The 18,869-nt window shown below is 36.2% G+C and overlaps 1 protein-coding gene and 1 long non-coding RNA gene across 2 annotated transcripts; one reads left to right on the top strand and one right to left on the bottom strand.

Annotated features, from left to right (window-relative positions):
• Nucleotides 1–3,408: 3,408 nt before the first annotated feature.
• Nucleotides 3,409–18,832, bottom strand: LOC113058363 (uncharacterized). Its single transcript, XR_003277961.1, has 3 exons — nucleotides 18,689–18,832; nucleotides 11,861–11,865; nucleotides 3,409–3,420 (listed from the first exon to the last, which is right to left on the bottom strand). It is a non-coding gene; the product is annotated as an uncharacterized LOC113058363 (long non-coding RNA).
• Nucleotides 6,020–13,420, top strand: LOC113058362 (transmembrane protease serine 5-like). The gene is given in 13 exon segments (XM_026226180.1): nucleotides 6,020–6,439; nucleotides 6,442–6,483; nucleotides 7,921–8,053; nucleotides 8,182–8,280; nucleotides 8,395–8,508; nucleotides 9,103–9,238; nucleotides 10,960–11,073; nucleotides 11,159–11,202; nucleotides 11,294–11,456; nucleotides 12,345–12,529; nucleotides 12,622–12,720; nucleotides 12,835–12,977; nucleotides 13,087–13,420. Coding segments are annotated over 13 exon segments (1,692 nt in total). The 5' UTR covers nucleotides 6,020–6,184; the 3' UTR covers nucleotides 13,252–13,420.
• Nucleotides 18,833–18,869: the final 37 nt, after the last annotated feature.

The following is an 18,869-nucleotide window of genomic DNA, read 5'->3' as shown; positions in this document are numbered from 1 at the left end:
ACTGACCTTCCGGGAGGGAGAAGTTCTGTTTTTGTTTAGTTTTCTCCCTGTTCCTGTATGCCTGCCTGAGTTAGTTCTATGGTTCTCAATTAATTTGTTCCCAGACCTGTTCTGTTTCCCCCTTATTATGTTCCTTATTTAAACCCTCAATTCATTGTCTTATATTGCTTGTTTGTATGTTTGTATCTTGAGGGTTTCTCCTTGTGGATTTATTAAAAAGGACTTCTTGGAATCCACTTCCTTTGTTGTGTGCTTTATATTATACACACATAACAATGACCATATTCTCCCTTAACCCTTAAATATATCAACAACAACAACTACCTTACTTGCTATCAACAAACATCAAATAAGAAGTTTATTAAGAGAAAATTCTTAGTTAATAGTGAATATGTAACACTTAATCTAAAGTGTTACCATGCATTCTGTAATGTTAAGATTGCATATTATTTGTCTAATGTCTGATGCAAGGTTTGGTACAGGTCAAGGATGACATTGTTAACCATACTGATCATTGTTTCCCAAACATTATAAAAACAGTGTAGGTGTGAGTGTTAACATGACTTTTGTGTGTTTTAAGTGGAATGTAGAATATCAGCTCACTTAATCGGGGCACATTCTCTGAGGAGGCAAGGAAGGGAGTGCCTCCTCAAAAACATTGATTATCAGTGTTGCATAAAATATCCAATCTTCATACTTCAGTAAAAGTACAAATACCTTTATGGAAACTGACTCAAATAAAAGTTAAAATTACTCATTAGAAAAATACTAAAGTAAAAGTATTTAAAGGGCTCATTTGAGTTGCTAAAAAGAACATCATGTTGTCTGTTTGATGTAATGCAATGTGTTAATGTAGTTTAAGATTTAAAAGCACATTATTTTGCATATAATGTACATTATTGTTGCTTCTATATGCCCCGACTTTCTGAAAAATGTTGATTTTTATAAAAGCTCATGGTTCTGAAAAGCGAGGTGTACGCTAATCGGCCAGCTATCCAGTGCATTGTGATTGGCCGTAACAGTTCCCCCGGGGATGGGGGTGGGTGGTGGGGTTTCAGGCGCCCTGGAGGCTGGTGCAGAGTAGGAACAGGGCAACAACTCAGGAGGCCATGACGGCTCAGGGGACTCAGGAGACCATAGCAGATCTGGAGATTTTGGAGACCATGGCAATAAGTGGACTCAGGTGGCCATAATAGCAGATCCTCCGTGACCTGAGCCTGCTCGGTCACCACGGCAATTGGAATATGTCCCTCCCCCCAAAAAAAGATGATTGGGGAAATTGAGGAATTCTGGGGGACACTCTGGAAAAGTGGGAACTTGACGGCGCTCTGGAGGAGCGGCCACTTGAGGGGAGTCTGGAAGAGTGGACACTGGAGGGCACTCTGGAAGAGCGGGTTTTGGAAGCTGCTCTGGAGGAGTGGGCGCTGGAAGGATCTCTGGAGAAGTGGAGTTCTTTGACACAGGATGCTCAGGAGATGAAGGAGGGCAGGATGGAACCAACGGAGGCTCAGGAGACAAAGGAGTGCTGGATGTTACCAGCGGAGGCGAAGGAGATAAAGGAGGGCTGAGGAGGGGCCGAGAACTCAGGAGGTAGCGCCATGTCCAAAATCACTGAGAGACCAGTGGCCGGCAGGCTTGACTTCGGGGAGGCCAGCGGCCAACACATAACAATGACCATATTCTAGATCCCTTAACCCTAAATAACAACTACTACAGCATCAAATTAGGAGTTTATTTAAGAGAAAACTCTTAGTTAATAGTGAATATGTGTTCCCTAATCTAAAGTGTTACCATGTATTCTGTAATGTGTTAAATGACTAAGCAAGGTTTGGTACAGGACGAAGATGACATTGTTAACCAAACTGATCATTGTTTCCCATACATTATAAAAACAGTGTAGGTGTGAGTGTTAACATGTATGTTGTGCGTTTAAAGTGGAATGTAGAATATCAGCTCTCCTAATCAGGGCACATTCTCTGAAGAGGAAAGAAAGGGAGTGCCTCCTCAAAAACATTGATTATCAGTGTTGCATAAAATATCCAATCTTCATACTTCAGTAAAAGTACAAATACCTTTATGGACTCAAATAAAAGTTAATGTTGCTCATAAGAAAAATACTTAAAGGGATAGTTCACCCAAAAATGAAAATTATGTCATTAATAACTCACCCTCATGTCGTTCCAAACCATTAAGACCTTCATTTATCTTCTGAACACAGTTTAAGATATTTTAGATTTAGTCCGAGAGCTCTCAGTCCCTCTATTGAAACTGTATGTACTGTACACATATTGTAGGTTCAGGAAACATTCCTCTATAAAATACATCACACAACGTCACACTCTGCATGCTTGATTGAAGAACGGCCAAGGGGTTAGAGTGAAGAACAGCCGGCGTGCTAGAGTGAGGAATGGCCGGTGGACTTGAGAATGATGTGGCCAGCAGATTCAACGAAGGAGCTGGCTGGGCTTGGGGCAACCACATGTGACGACCCCAGGCTGGACTCTGCTTTATCCACGGTAGAAGCCGATCTGGCGATCCACAACACGAAACTGATGCATTTCCTCAGCAACCAGCACGGATCGACTGTAGGAATTACGACGCAGATATTGTCTTCTTTTGGAAGGCCAAATCTAAGTTTCACAACAAAACATACAGCGTTTCAACAACATAGCGGTAGCGGCAACAGTGAGAATAAAAGTTGCATGAACATTTGGGCAGAGTTATGCAAATCTCCCCACACAGTGATGTAGACATGTTGGGGTGTGGGGAGTGGACAAGTCTTATCTTTTATATCTTTTTTATATCTACACTGTAAAAAATTTCTTGTTGTTTTTACAAAAACTTTTTGGCAGCTGTGGTTGCCAGAATAATTTTGTAAAAATACAGAAAACTTTAAACACATTTACGTCAAAAACTGTTAATTTTACAATATAAAGCTGTAATTTACAAACAAGAAAATGTGAATATAAACCAGTAAATTCAACAACACACAAAATTAAATCTGTTTTGTACCTTGAAAATACTGACAACCACCATAATAATAAAGATGGTACTGTATAAGAGAAAGCCACATGAAGTATCAAAGCTCATCACAAGTAGCTTCACCACAAGCAGAAGTATATATTAACATATAGAAGGTGCACATTTATGGAAACACAAAACACCATCATGGTAACACACGTGATACTTAAATAATGCAAAAAACTTTCATTAAGCAACAGAAGATGTAACATAAAGCTCAAATGTACATAACTGATAACAAGAACTATTTAAAAACATGATTATTTAAACAAAATACTTTCAAACGTGGAGTGTCACGCAGGGAATTCTGGGAATATCAGTTTACAGTTTTAGACTGTAAATTATACATTGATTTGTTCTTTTTTTACTTCTGAAAGCTGTATAATTAACAAAATTTTACTGTAAATTTACATTAAATGCTTTGTTAGATCTTTTACAGTTTTTCCCTGTATATAGTACGGGAACTTACTGTTAACCTAGTATCAGTTTTTTTTCCGTAGCGTTTTTACAAAATTTTACAGTTAAAATTACACTTATTTTTTACAGTGTACATATCAAGAGCTTGTAACACTACAAAGAGAAGGGAATAATTTAAATCACATCATACATTTTAAGTAACTGATATTAAAATAACTTAAGAATCAAAAGTACAGGTAAATTTTATAAATAATGGTACAGCTGATTGAATCTATGACAACCTAACTGCGAGTCTGGATATGTAGTATGTGATATAAAGATTCTTGTACACACACACATGTTGTAAACAGCATGAATAAATGAATAACAATTTGTGGGTGAACTGTCCCTTTAACTCCTTTACGTGCAAGGCCCCAGTTTATTATTGTTTCACTTTCACATCACATTCAAGAATGGCTCTAAACTATTCAGTGAGTGTGTCTGTTAGATTAAAGTTTTGGTGACTATTTGTAGCCTTTATGCAATCAATCATTAATTGGAAACAGGTGAACCAACCCCTGTGGTGTGTAGCAGCAGCAGCACAGAATTCTGGGAGAATGAACAAGCAGACAAACAGATCCAGTGTAATACCATGACATTCTGAACCACATTAAGTAAGATGGGTCATATGTATACCACAGGTTCATAAAATAGCATTTACAATGTCCTGCATATTCAATCAAAGGACACAGATATGTAAGTTGTGCATGTGAGCTTATTTGGGTGTGGGTGAGTGTTCTGATGTGTGTGTGCTTGGTTACCAGTGTGGCCAAGGTCTAGTTCTTGTTTTGTCTAGATGTGTGTATTATGTGTGTATACCAAAAGGATATTACAGAAGGACAGTCAAAAGTGAAGCCTTAGAAATATTAACAGTGTTCTACTACAAATACATTTTGATCCACAGTACAACAAAACATTAAATAAACAGTAAAATATGTAGAGACCTGGGTCCTCATTTTTTAAATGTTGCGTATAAACCATGCAGTGTTTCCCACAGCCTTACCCCCTATTTGTGGCGGCACTCCCCCGTCCCCATATATACATATATATGCAAATCAATTTTCTTCCAACAGGTGGCTCTTTAAGAGCCTTCCAGTCTTTTAGGTCCCCTTCTAAATCCAGCAGTCCCACATACACAATAAGCTCATCCTCAGCCATGGTGCAGTGGGTGTAGCTCCTCTCTGGCTCCTGCTGTCCACATTTTTTTTCCTCATAGCGGGCTTTATAGCCGGTTCTTGCACCTGTTCTGACATCGGTAGCAGCTCTGGCTCCGTGGTGATCTTCAGCTTTGTCACCCCATATGGCAATGGCTCGTCGGTTGTGTTGGGCTTGGGCTTTCCGTCATTGGTGCGGGCTCTGGCTTATGCTTCACACAGCGAGGTGATGGTGGGCTGGACTCTGGGTCGGGCTGTGCTCTGGATCTGGGCCGGATGCTCTCCAGACACCGGATGATTGCCTCCCTCCAGCTCAGTCCAGTGCTGTCTGGGAGGTCTACGGGGCAATGGTAATTTGCCCCGATACAGAACAGTGAGTTCTCATCCGCATACTCCAAGATGGGAAGTTCTTTACAGGCTAGGGCTGTGAAATCAATAGCAAGGACATCCATGGGGGAAAACAGGAAAAAAACTGAATGGAAAGCAAACTGAAGGAAACACATAATATACTTCTTTTTGTAGGTCGGGTGTTCTGTCAGGAACTGTTTTGGAGTAACGGACGCAGAGCGTGGATCAAAGGGACAGGCTTTAATGCAATCTAGAACAGGAGTAATCCACAATAGGAACATCTGAAGACACACATACATAACATAGTAGACCCAACAAAGACAGAACGCATGGACTGAGACTTAAATACATGGGTCAACGAGACTAATTACAAGACCTGGATGACGTGAACACAATCAAGCACAGGAGAAACTGGGTCATGGAGCACATGGGGAGGGAAACATATCAAAACGGGTTCATGTTCCTTCCTGACAGGTCCTTCTAACATGTTTCACAAAATAATCAATAAATCAATAAATAAAAATAAAAACCAACAACAAACAAACTTATTTTGTGGGAAACACAGTGATCAAAATTAGAGCAGCAGCCACTAGCATGAAAGAAGATTCCAACTAAAATTTTGGAGAGATAAAGTTTAAATAAATACAGGAAGAAGCCCTTGTTTTGAATTATTTCATCACATCACATTTGCGGCCACAAGACATCACTAGTTTCCAGTGTTGGGCAACTGCGAATTATTTATTAATGCGTTACTGTAATTTGATTAAATTTAAGGAACTTAAAGTAGTCATTTAACATTTTCCAAAATAGTAGTTTTGTGGTAAATAATTTTTGTGCTAAAATTACATATAAATAGGGAAATTTTGAAATAAGCATATTTGTGTGTAAACATTTTTAGTGATATAATATCAAACCATGTGTATTTAGCAATTTAACTTGGATGAGCAGAAGGTCAAATTTGTAGAACAATAATTATAGAACAATAATATAAGAATAATAGAACAATTGCAGCTCTAGCTGCGACGTGTAACACCATACAACAAGAAATACTGAAATTCTGTAGCATACTTGCTCTCCATCTGTCTGCTTAGAAATTCTTATATCCTGATATGAGACTTTTCAACATATTGTAATTACAACCCTTTCCCAGAAGCTGTGAACTGTCAGGTAAGCTCCATGACACACCTCTGTTGGCGCAGGTAAAAATGGTGCTAATCAGTCTGTATCCTATCAGTAACAGGTGGATATCTTTGGCCTTACAAAGGGCTAGTTCAGGCAGCCGGGATAGGCCCCATGACCCCCTTGGTAAAACAACGGGTTCATTCTTTGCTCCACTGCTGACCTCATTGTCTCTTTGTGGAGTGAAAATCCAGAGTTGCATTCTGTTCAGTTGTCAGCCAGCTGCTGGTTTGCAGCATCTCTGCTGTAATGGAGGTGAGTGGATGAGAGAGCAGTCCGAGCAGCTCCCTCCAGGAAACACCTGGATCCAAACAACCAAAACATGGTGAGTTACTCCCAGCATGTTCATATAAAGAAACATATCTAATAATATGCTTTTTTCAGCAGTATGTGTTATATTTTGCAAGATTAAGATCATATCTGTGTTATATTTTAAGTCTATATGAGTATTTTCTGCTAGAATGATTCTATTTGCGGGTGTGTCTTCCTAAAATGTGTTTTATCTTTAGTGACAATTAATTCTTTCAACTTAATTTAGTTTATTATTTGTTTATCAGGGGAAATTATTGTATACATATTTAATAAATGCACAAAGGAAGCAGTATTTCTAAAGACAACTCATCACACTGATTATCATCATATCGCTATTTTTCTAAGTTCTTTTTTATGTATACAATGTTACCTGAAATAGCAATAACTTCATAGTACTACTGCATAGAAGATAGCAAGAGTAGTCACAACAAAACACATTTACCAGTGTTGTGCTCTTTAGTGCTCCTTGATAGCTCATGATTAAAATGGTGTGCTATTTCTGAAATAGTGTATGTTATAGGTTTATTCAAATATAAACCTATTTAGAAAAAATAAATTCACATGACCCACAACAATTTGTCACAAATATATATATATATATATATATATATATATATATATATATATATATATATATATATATATATATATATCCATAATTTAAAAAACAAATGGTGACAACATATGTATTGCATTTTTTTATTTGCCGTACAAAGTTTGACTAAATCAATGTTAATTTGTATTTAAACTCAGCACAAGTATGAACGTTATGAAAGCAAACGTCAATATTTGTTAATCTACTGACATCAGTACATTAAACCAGATCTCTTTTATTATGACTTATTGTATGAAAGAACGAACGACACTTTATTGTCCCCATACAGACTCAAGGTGCATTTACATTGACACTTATTATAATAATATAACAATAAGCACATTGGATTGGGTCAAGTCTATATTTTTGAACAATAATGTTGGTCCAGGATCAGAAAAAAATCCAGGAACATGTCTTACTTTGCAAAATCACGCCGAGCATAACAACTCTAGGTGATATTCTCTTCTGACATTCTCTTTTCCCTATAGTCTTCCATATTTCAATTTTGAAGGAATGCGCAAGAATGATACTATAATGTTACTAAACCATGCAGTCATGGAGTACCATCTCCTACTGAGCTGGGGTCAAAATAATCGCCTCAGACTGTACTTTTGTATTTAAAATAAAGTGGTTTAGATCACACCATTCTACAGTATAAACCTTGATACCTCTAAAAAATAGACCGACGGATCAATATGTTCATACAGAAGGATCAAAACAGCATTGTTGTCTGAGAATTTCACTATGAAGTTATGAAGGGTTATTACAACTTGAACACTCATGAACAAAATAGGAGCATTTATTTTCATATACAATATGACACTGATATTGATCATATCAGTGGCTCTGTTACAGAGTCTTAGGAGAGATGCTGTGGCAGTGATTGAGAATCCTGTGGTCAGACAGACTTTCCATCCAGAGCATCTGCAGGTGGACAGGAATGAGAATAATCCCACCTGGATCCGAGAGCTACAGTTTCTCCATCCAGGCAAGATATAGATTGTTTCAGTATTATTCTTTGTAATTATTTATTCTTTCTAAGTAATACTCTTTACCAAAATATGATTATTATTATACATTTTTTTGACATTTGTTGACTATTATTATTTAATAAAGTGCCTGGCAAAGTGTCGGCCCATAAACTGGTGAGAGCGTTTGCAGCTCTGTGTGTACTCTGTCTGCTGGGAGGCGTTGTCATTGGAGTTTGGTTCATAGGTAAGAAGTTAAATAATTCAAAAGCTTTGGTGAAATCCGTGCACTTGTAATGTATACACACAGTAGCACTCAAATGAAATATTTCTGCATTTAATGTCTTTAATGTTTTTCCAGTGAAAATTCTCTTAAGGCCAAACTCAGCTCAGAGCCCTGTGAGTTTAGGAGACACCAAAGACACATCCTTCTGCAATGTAACCGATGACACCTCTGTGACAGATGCCAGGAAAGGTAATAAAGGTCCCTTTATTTGCTAATTTACAAAAACAATAGTGACCCAGCAGGTAAACACACAGTGTACATCCATCTAAACTCACTGGCACTATTAACAAAGTGACATAAACAATGACCAGCGAAAGCTGTAACCAACACATTAACAAGAGAAGCAAACTTAAGGGAGAGGACGTAAAAATTAAGTGGACTACATAGCTGGCATTGTAACTAATTAAAACCAAGCAACTCTATAACTTTAGTATACTATAATGTGTACATTTTTGAGTAGTGTGACAATAGTTCAGTTGTTTTCATGGTAGTTCTCCAATGGTAAAACCTTTACAGCAGCTTTTTGAATACATACTGCTGTTTTTAATGTCTGAGCAAATGAGAAAATCAAAGACACGCACCTAAACAATCATTTTTTATCATATTAAGCAATTGAACGTCTGTTTCATTCTGGTGAATCGTTCAACTTAAAAAGTCCTCTCCTTCATAAAAGCCTTGAAAATCTGGTCAGTCCTTGTGAACTGGTTATCCCCTAACAGCAGCCCTATTCACTGTGCTACAGTATGTTGTTTTAGGAGGGATTTTGACTGAACGTGGGCTCAGTGTTTTACAGGATCAGTGCTGAGAACTCTCTTCTGGAGATCCAGCTGGAGAAGCTACAGACGTGGCTGCCCGTATGTTACGAGAGGTGGAACTCCTCTCTGGGAACGCTCGTCTGTCGACAGCTGGGCTATCTGAGGTGAGCATGCTGACAGCTGAATCACACACACACACTTGCTGCTCTCAGCACCTTTCACTTGACTACCAGCTGTGGCTGTTTTCTATAGGTCAACCATTCAAAGAGTGACAGCAGTACTGAAATGTACTTTGAAGTCATGTTCGCTTCTAATTCAAAACATGACGTGTCCAGCATACAGACATTTTAAGGGGGTTTAAAGGGATAGTCCACTCCCAAATAAAAATTCTGTCATCATTTACTCTACTTCATGTAACTCAAAACTTGTATGAATTTTACTGTTGAGATTAGTTTTTTGCATAATCATGGAGCTGTTTCCCAAAACAGCTATTTTCCCTAAAGTACTGCATGATCTGATGGCTACAGCGAACACTGAGAAATTCTGTTTGGAATTAAAGCTGTGGTAGGTAACTTTTGAAGCTCTAGCGGTTAATAAACAGATCTGCTTGCGTCTTGCGGAAGAACATCGTAGCCGGAACTACTTCTTTCTGTTTATGTCTATGAAGAATCACAAAGGTACTGGGTTACTCTGCCGCGGTATCCCCAAAGCAATCTAAAATAGTCCGAATATAAAGACTTATTATAGGTGCACCCTAGTGATTCAGGACAAGCTAAAAACACAGCATCGATTCATGGTGTACTCGCTTATTATATAAATTTTTCTACATTTTGAAACCAAAACAAAGTTACGGACCGCAGCTCTGATTGGTTGTTTATTACCGGGAGCGGATGACTTTCTGCAAATGGCAATATGACCACTGGGATTATCTGTCTCATAAGCCCTATTCGGATGGGACTAGTTTTACAGGGGGTCATTAGAGACATCTGCGTTTCACAGATGTACTTGGTGATTTTAATCCCGTCCGAATCTGCAACGTCTGAGTTTTTCTCACACAACCTCTGTGATAATTCCAGAGCAAATTGCCTACCGTTTTTCAGCAAACTCAGTGATCCTCTGAGAAAACTAATCCTGTCCGAATGCTAATGTCTGTGATTGCTGGTGATATTTTATTTCACAACGCGTTTCCATGTGTGTTTTGGCCAACGTGAATTACCGTAGATGCTCTTACCGTGCGCATGTTTGACTAAGCAAATAAATAATAATAAAAAAATAATACAAATAATAAAATCAAGAGCAAGATCATGTAAACTGTTAATACCAACTATTGTAATATCAGCATCAGGTAAGATTACTCACGTTCATTTATATACTCAGTTACATAATGTTTTAATTACATTTAATAAAAAAAAAAAGGAAAACAAGTTAAACTAAAGGAACCACACATTAACATGGTTTTGCTATACTAGCCATTTAGTATTTATTTTGTAATAATACTAAGGCAATCATTCTGAATGAATGCAATGCAAGCATACAGAGCGCGTGATCTCTGTGACGCCCAGATGCACAAAACAGACCCTCCCACCTCTGTAATAAACACGGAGATACTAGTCCCGTCCGAATTGGTACATGAAAATCACAGACGTCAGGTGGTAAGAATCGAAACTCAAACTTAGTTTAGAAAACTAGTCCCGTCCGAATATTGCTATATTCTACTATCAGGACATAATGACAGGTTTAACAAATATGTAAAAAATATATTTTTACAAAAGTTACCTACTGCAGCTTTAAATGAGAAATTTGAATTAAATGAAAACTTTCTTTTTCAAAAAGACAATTTTTAGATGAAATATATCAAGTGTTGTCAAATAATCTCTCCTTTCAGATTGTCAAAGCACAAAGGGGTGAATCTGACTGATATTGGGCCGAACTACACAGACGGATTTGTCCAAATCACTTCAGAACACCAAAGCAATTTTGAGAGTTTATGGCGTTTCAGGTAGTAATGAAAAATACAAATTATGAATTTCCAGAACAACTGTCACACTTTTTATTTTTTATTTAATTATTTATTTTTTTTGCAGGGGAAGCTGTAGTACAGGAAAGGTCATAGCACTGAAATGTTTTGGTGCGTCTTAATATATTAGTCTGAAATAATACATACTATCCATATACACTGTCTGTCTGCAGCTGAGTGTTTATTATTTGCTTCATTGTAGAGTGCGGGACCAGAGCAAAGCTGCCTAGGATTGTTGGAGGAGTTGAAGCCACTCTTGGCAGATGGCCCTGGCAAGTGAGTCTCTATTACAGTAACCGCCACATCTGTGGAGGATCCATCATCACCAACCAATGGATAGTTACAGCTGCTCACTGTGTCCACAAGTAAGATTCTTCATTTACAATAACTGTGACTTTGGGTGAATCTCACCAGAGTTTATCACTTGCTCACCAATGGATCATCTGCAGTCATTGGGCGCCGTCAGAATGAGAGTCCAAACAGCTGATAAAAACAGTAAACCACATGACTCCAGTCCATCAATTAACATCTAACATCAATTAAAGTAAAAAAAAAAAATGCATGTTTTGCAAGAAACAAATAAAGGCGTTTGAACCCAAATAAGAGTCCATAATCTATAATAACACTTCCTCCAGTTAGGACTGTTTTCACTTGTAAATGCATCTTGATTTGTACATATTTCTCTCCTGATTCAAATTTAATTATTTATTTTTTTCATTGGAGAAAGCAATATTATGAATATAAGACTCGTTTTTTAGTCTGAAGAAACAGTACCTTGATTTTATGATTATTTAAAACATGCAGCTTCTTAATTTACAAGACATTAATTGATGGACTGGAGTCATGTGAATTATTGGATAATTGTGATTGTGAGAAGACTCTCATTCTGACGGCACCCATTCACTGCAGCCAAATTTCCCCAAAATCATTACAAAGAAGAAACAAACTCATCTACGTACCAGATGGCCTGAGGGTGAGTACATTTTCAACAAATTTTCATTTTGAGTAAACTATTTCTTTAACCCTAAAAGGACACGTTTTTGTGAGACTCACCCACTGTAACTATGTAGTTGTTGACAACAGTGTTGGAATGTGGTGCAGTTAATACAAAAGACACAGGGTTAACCAGATGACAGGCACTGTAACATGAAACATAATGCCACTAAAGTTTCAGTTTCACATTGAGTTCTGCAAAGGAATTTACCATAATACAATTAAGTGTGCATATCATCTGATTTGCTTGCTTATTGAAGCTACAGGCTACCTCAAGTGTCCAGTTGGGTGGTTTATGCTGGTATTGTAACCAGCAATTCAGCTAAACTGGCTCAGTACCAAGGCTTAGCTGTGGAGAGGATCATCTACAACAAGAATTACAACCACAGGACTCATGACAATGATATCGCTTTGGTGAAATTAAGAACTCTTTTGAATTTCTCAGGTGACCAATATCTAGTAAATTTGTCACTGTGTATGCCATGTATTTCATACCTACTAGTTGTTTCAGGTTGTAAATGTTCTTTATACACCCAGACACCATCAGACCTGTATGTCTCCCTAAGTATGATTATGATCTACCAGGAGGAACCCAGTGTTGGATCTCTGGTTGGGGATATACACAGCCAGATGATGGTATTGTTTTTCTACAAATGCATATTTAAATGCATGCATATTAAAATGATTTAATATTTGTTATTTTTAGGATTTAGACATTGCATTATGTCATGTATCCAATCTTTTTTTAAGTTCATATACCAGAGGTTCTCAAAGAGGCACCTGTACCTTTAATAAGCACAAAGAAATGCAATAGCTCATGCATGTACAATGGAGAGATCACCCCTCGAATGCTCTGTGCTGGATATACAGAAGGAAAAGTAGATGCATGTCAGGTGAGCTTCATTCTACTCTAAATGTTTTTTTGTTTTTGTTTTCTAAATTAAATTAGATTTATCTAATGAGTTGGTGAGAATATGTATTAATGTCTTCACATTTTCTCAGGGGGACAGTGGAGGTCCTCTGGTTTGCCAGGATGAGAATGTCTGGAGGCTGGTTGGTGTCGTTAGCTGGGGAACAGGCTGTGCTGAGCCAAACCATCCAGGAGTTTATACCAAAGTGGCTGAGTTTTTAGGGTGGATATATGACATTATAGAGGCAAGTAAATGAAGAGACAGGCTTCAATGACCCTTGATATATAAACTGGAGCTGTTAATTGACACTATGCTTTCAACTTGATTCCTTTCCTAGAGCTACTAAAGACACGTTTGATAGTAGAAGGGAAGAGAAGAATATCCTGACCATTTATAAATTGTGGCCTTTTATTTAATTTATTCTATTTGATTATGTAAAGCCTTAATATTTATAAAGAAATGTAATGATTACATTTAGATGTTTGTACATTACATGTTTTGCTGTATTTTGTGTTACTTTGTGGTTTTAAAATAAATGTTTATCAAAAATGAGTGCTGTTCTGTTGTTGTTGTTGTTGTTGTTGTTTTCTTTTTTCATTCTAAAAACCCCATAAACTAATAATATTGAAAAAGAAAACAAGTTTCAGAGGTCGGTTGAATAAACTACTTAAACTTGTCTTTAAAAGTTAGCCATCATATTTGTTTTCTTCTAATACTGGTCATTAAAGTCAATTACCAAAATGTAGATTGGCTCAATTTTAATCAGAAAAGTGACTTGGCTAACTGTTAGTTGGTCAGACTAGCTCATGTGTGATTATTGTTCTTTAGCTCAGGTATTTATTTATTTATTTTTCTGTCTGGAAAGCCTAATAAAGAGTATTTAATTAACTACGCGAATTTACAAGTTTTAACACCGCGTACATCAAGAGTCTGGTACTTGAATGCCAGGGCCCGCTGCTATCACGTACAAACTGTTACTTTTCTCAGCGCTGATTAGCCTGGTCCAATCATAGTCGCTTGTGATTACGCGCTTCGATTTAATACGTTTTACAAATTTGTAGAGACTATAAAAAATCATTAGATGAATCACCAAACAATTTTACTGTATTTAAAATCGCTTTTTAGAGTTTGTAAACGTCTTTAGTAACACAAAAAAACATATTTAATTCGGAAGATCCTGCGTTCTGATGCCCCTGGCAGTCCTGAATGGAAACAGTTATTTTGAGTAAACAGCGCCATCTATCAGAGGACAAGGAACAGTGCATGTATTAGATTAGTTTTTATGGTAACCTTTTATGAGTTTAGGGAGGGATAAAAGCTTGTCCTGAAATGATCATTTATCTTTCTCTTTAACAAAATATTGTCGTGTAAGACTAATTATTGATAGGCTATTAACATAAACATCCGTGTACCGTTAGTTCCAAACAGTTTTCATATTAGTTTAGTCTCTCCACTCAGCACGAGTAACGTTAAATTGTTGCACTTCTTTTGGAAGGATATTTAACAAGCATTTTGTTTAGTGGTTACAGTGGTTTTCGTACAATTTGAGCATGGAATCCCTGGCTATGATTATAAGCTCTGCAGCAGGTCTATCCGATTTTGAGGATTGTAGTGCAATCTTTGTGTAGCCCCAACACTCTTGCAGCAGATCTCCTCACTACGGCTGGCTGAGAGTAATGAGGACTCAACCATCCAGCTGAACATTTAGAGCAGGAGAAGAAACCAGCCCAATCAGGTCTCACCAGTACGTCAGCTTTGTGGGGTGACGTGTTAATTACAAAACTGTTGCCCTTTTTGTTTTATAAATTGAATTTTCCCAAGTTCTGTTTTTTTTTTTTTTTCGCAAACCTTATATTGTACATGTTTCTTGAGGGTTTTATTCATGTTGTGTACTCAATAAGAGGGTGTTTCTTTATTATTTAGGGTGATATTCTCCTGGATGTAGGAGACCTGTATTATCTTCATCTTCAGTTTCCTGAGTTGGTCAAGGAAGACACATGCACGGCAACATTTAATAAGAAGAAACAGACTCTAAAAGTTACAGTGACTGTAATGAGAACACCTAACTCTTATTTACCAAGAAACTGAAAATATAAACACTATAGTTGTTATTACAGACTGTTGTCTCCAAGTTCATGCAATGAAATTCACTTTTACATCAGTAATTATATAGATCATTCTTGGCCTCAACAGATATATTTTATTCACAGACTATGAAACTATAATAGATATTGTCTAGGGATGCACCAAAATAAATTCTGTTATAAACCAATAATTATTTCATGTTATTGCTGTTGAAAAAAAATAATTAATGATTTTAATAAATATTTGATTTAAAAAAATATGTTATTTTGTTTAAATAACTTCAAAATACAACAATCAAAACTTAAATCTCTCATTTTAAAGGGAATTTAGACATAGCATCATAAAATACAGTATGGAAATGGATATTCATTCATAGATTAGATGAAGATTACATTTAGTTTAGCTTAGAAAAATGAAATACAAGTGTCTAATATCAGCAAATAACCAATATAACACAGATATATTGTGCATTGCTGAGATTTTAGAAAATGTAAAGCACATAAAAAAGCCTCCACCTGTGCAGAAAAAGGTAGATATGTGTCAACTGCATTTGCATTCACAACACTACCATATACTATGAACATACACCTTAGTGAAAAATTACATTTTTGATATGCTTTCTTAAAATGGCATTTTAACTTTGGTTGAGGCTGCTGCACTAAGAACGGGGCTACTGTGAGAATGAGCCATCTCTGAAAAAAATAAAAATAACAAAGAATTTATGGAAATTGGTGTGAATCAAAAGTTAATATATATATAAATATATTTTAGCTATGCTTGAAACTATTGAATTTGTCTTAAATATTGCTCCTCTGTAGAGAAAACTTTGAATGTTCTATATTTAAGCATTTTTTTTTTCTTTTCAGTGAATTGCTTCATAAAATAAAGCAGGATAATTCAGTTTGAATGTGAATGATCTTTGAATCCAACAACCACAAACGACAGAAAGGTTACAGAAAAGCCACTCATTGTTCTAAAAAGTGGTACCCTGCATGAATTTCTAGCAGAATAACACTGAATTGACCTACTTGAGCTTGATGGCCATGATTCTCGGTCTGCGTGATTGGCTTTTCGTCCAGGAGACCTAGTTGAGCTCTGGTAGCACAAAAAAATTCACAAAATGCATCGCTTAAATGCATGTTTAAGATTTTTTTTTTTTTTTAATGTTCTGAACTCAAAATATCATAACTAGACAAGTGCACTATGGACTATGGACTTTTTTTCCCCTGGGACTGAAAATGTCAGACTTCTCGGTGGTGATGCATGCAGGACAAATGTAATGTTCTCTTAATGATGTCTCTAACGTTCACTTTGCCAAGAAGAAATATTTCATTGTCAAGATTTTTATAACATAACATCAATGTTAGCAAGCATTCTTGGAATATATTTTTGTTAGTAGTGATGCACTGTAAAAAAATTTGCCGTTAAATAACAGTAATTTTCTGGCAGCAGGGGTGCCAGTAAAGTACTGGTAATTTACAGCTCTTAACCATTAATTTACCACTCTTATTTTTTAACAGTATTTTACCGTAAATTCTACCATGGAAATTAACTCCACTCCCACTGCATCAAACAGTTCGAGATTTTAAAACTAGCATTCCTACGATGTTAGTACTATGAACTTATTTCATTTGAGTTCACTGAGAAGGAATATTTCTTAATATAACGATGCAAACACTTAATGTGCAGTAATAAAGTAACTAAATACATGACTTTTACTCAAATCACTGCAGCTCATTGTCAGCTATAGCATACATGTATGTGCTGAAGTACTTAACACAGAGATCACCACTGTATCAGCGACTCCACATTTACTGTCTTTATATAAAGCAGCAAAAGATCAGAATTTGTGGCTCATCATTGACTGAAGCACAGGCTCTACTCTACAGCACAATGGTGAACTACAAAACTACATTAAACTAAACGATCTCTCTTGTGCAAACACACATTAATACAGTCAAGTTCAGTATTTACTCTCATTATCAGTGTTTGACTTTGCCTAATTTTTTTTCTATGGATGTTCACAAATATTTTAGTTAAATTAACTTGAACTAAATCTTGAACTAAATCTGACGTTTACATTTTACAGTATATTACTGTTTTTCCTTGACTTAACGGCAACAAACTGTAGAAAAACACTTTTTTTGCTGGCAACCATTAATTTACGGCAAGAAACAGTAGAAAAACTGTTATTTACTGGCAGCAGGGGTGCCAGTAAATAACTGTTTTTCTACAGTTTGTTTCCTGTAAATTAATTACAGTTTATTACTGTTAAATTATGTTTCATGCTGTTTTTTCTTCATCTTAAATCTTTAACCCTTTAAACCCCACAAGAAAATCCTCAGTTTTAAATTAACACTTATAATGTGTGCATACTACAGAGTGTTAGAGTAACACTGAATCAGTGAAGTTAATGAGATAATTCGGTGATTAATTGATGATTGAGCATTAGTGATAAACACCTGCAGAATCACTGAAGGAAAGAGAAACACAAGAACTACAAATGACTTCAGCCACAGCCTTAGATGAAATCAACTGAATAAAAGAATACATCAAATCTCTCAAGATCTGATTAAACAACTACTAAAACAGCTTCACCAGATTCACATTACTAACCAGACTGACTTTATTTCTGTCAGATGTCTACAGAAGAACTTATGGAGAGTTAAATAGGTTTAGGTGTTTTTTTCACTACCATGATGGAGATCAGTGTTTACTTTAGTTGGGCTCTTGAACGTGACTTTTCAACAACTAAGGTTTTTTTTTTTTTACATGCTGTAACAATGTGCCTTTGGAACCTGTTATAACAAAACAAAAGTACACAGAAGAAAAAATACCTGATATTGTTGTTTTTAGATTGACAAGAACAAATACTATTATTTCTGATCTAATCCTGTGTCTCTTCTCTTATTGAATATTGACTACAGCATAAGAAGGAACACTGCTGAGACATAAGTGATAAAAAATACTGTTAAGAAAATTTCACTCATAATAAAAAAAAACCTTTGCTGAAGTTTAGACAGAAACATCAAAAATCAGTGTATGAATCACAACAATGGTGACAATCCACAAAATAAATGAACAGATCAGTTCTGAACATCACAACACATGCTACTAAAACTTAAAACAAATGCAAAATTATAAGCACATAAGAATTCAAGAAAATAAGTGAACAATTCAGTGGCATAATGTATTCATGCCGCAATGCATGCTGGGAGTCATGGATGAGTTTTATCCTGTGCTGGTACCCAGCATGCATTGCATCATAAACCTTTTGATTGTCACCATTGTTGAGATTAATATGCTGATTGTTGATGTCTCTCTTTCAATGTTGTGAGGACTGCTGCCCAAAATATTTAAAGCTCAAAATTTTGTTAAATCCATATCCAGATAATCACATTACCGTTCAATCTTATAAAATTGAAGAAACAAACAAAAGAAAAGTGTTATTCACTCATATGTTTCAACACCAAATTATTATTTGACTATTACAGCAACAAGTCAGTCTAGTAGATCATGCCTGACAGAAACAGTCATAATCACTTGACCATCAAGATTAATATTGCTGTAACAGATGTATCATAAAGATACAAATATAGCAATGAAACAAAAGTCAAGGGTCAGGAGCCCAACTAAAGCAAACAATGATCTCCGCAATGGTGATGCTAAAATAAACTAACATTATCATCTACATCTCTGTAATTCTCAATAAGATCTTTTGATCGCTGATCTGAAAGAAATAAAGTCAGTCTGGTTAGTAATGAGTGAAGTTGGTAAAGCTGTTTGTTG

This window comes from Carassius auratus, chromosome 40 (genome assembly GCF_003368295.1).
Source record: "Carassius auratus strain Wakin chromosome 40, ASM336829v1, whole genome shotgun sequence".
Lineage (NCBI taxonomy): Eukaryota > Metazoa > Chordata > Actinopteri > Cypriniformes > Cyprinidae > Carassius > Carassius auratus.
Note: the sequence above shows the minus strand (reverse complement) of the source record. Positions and strands in the feature narration are given on the sequence as shown.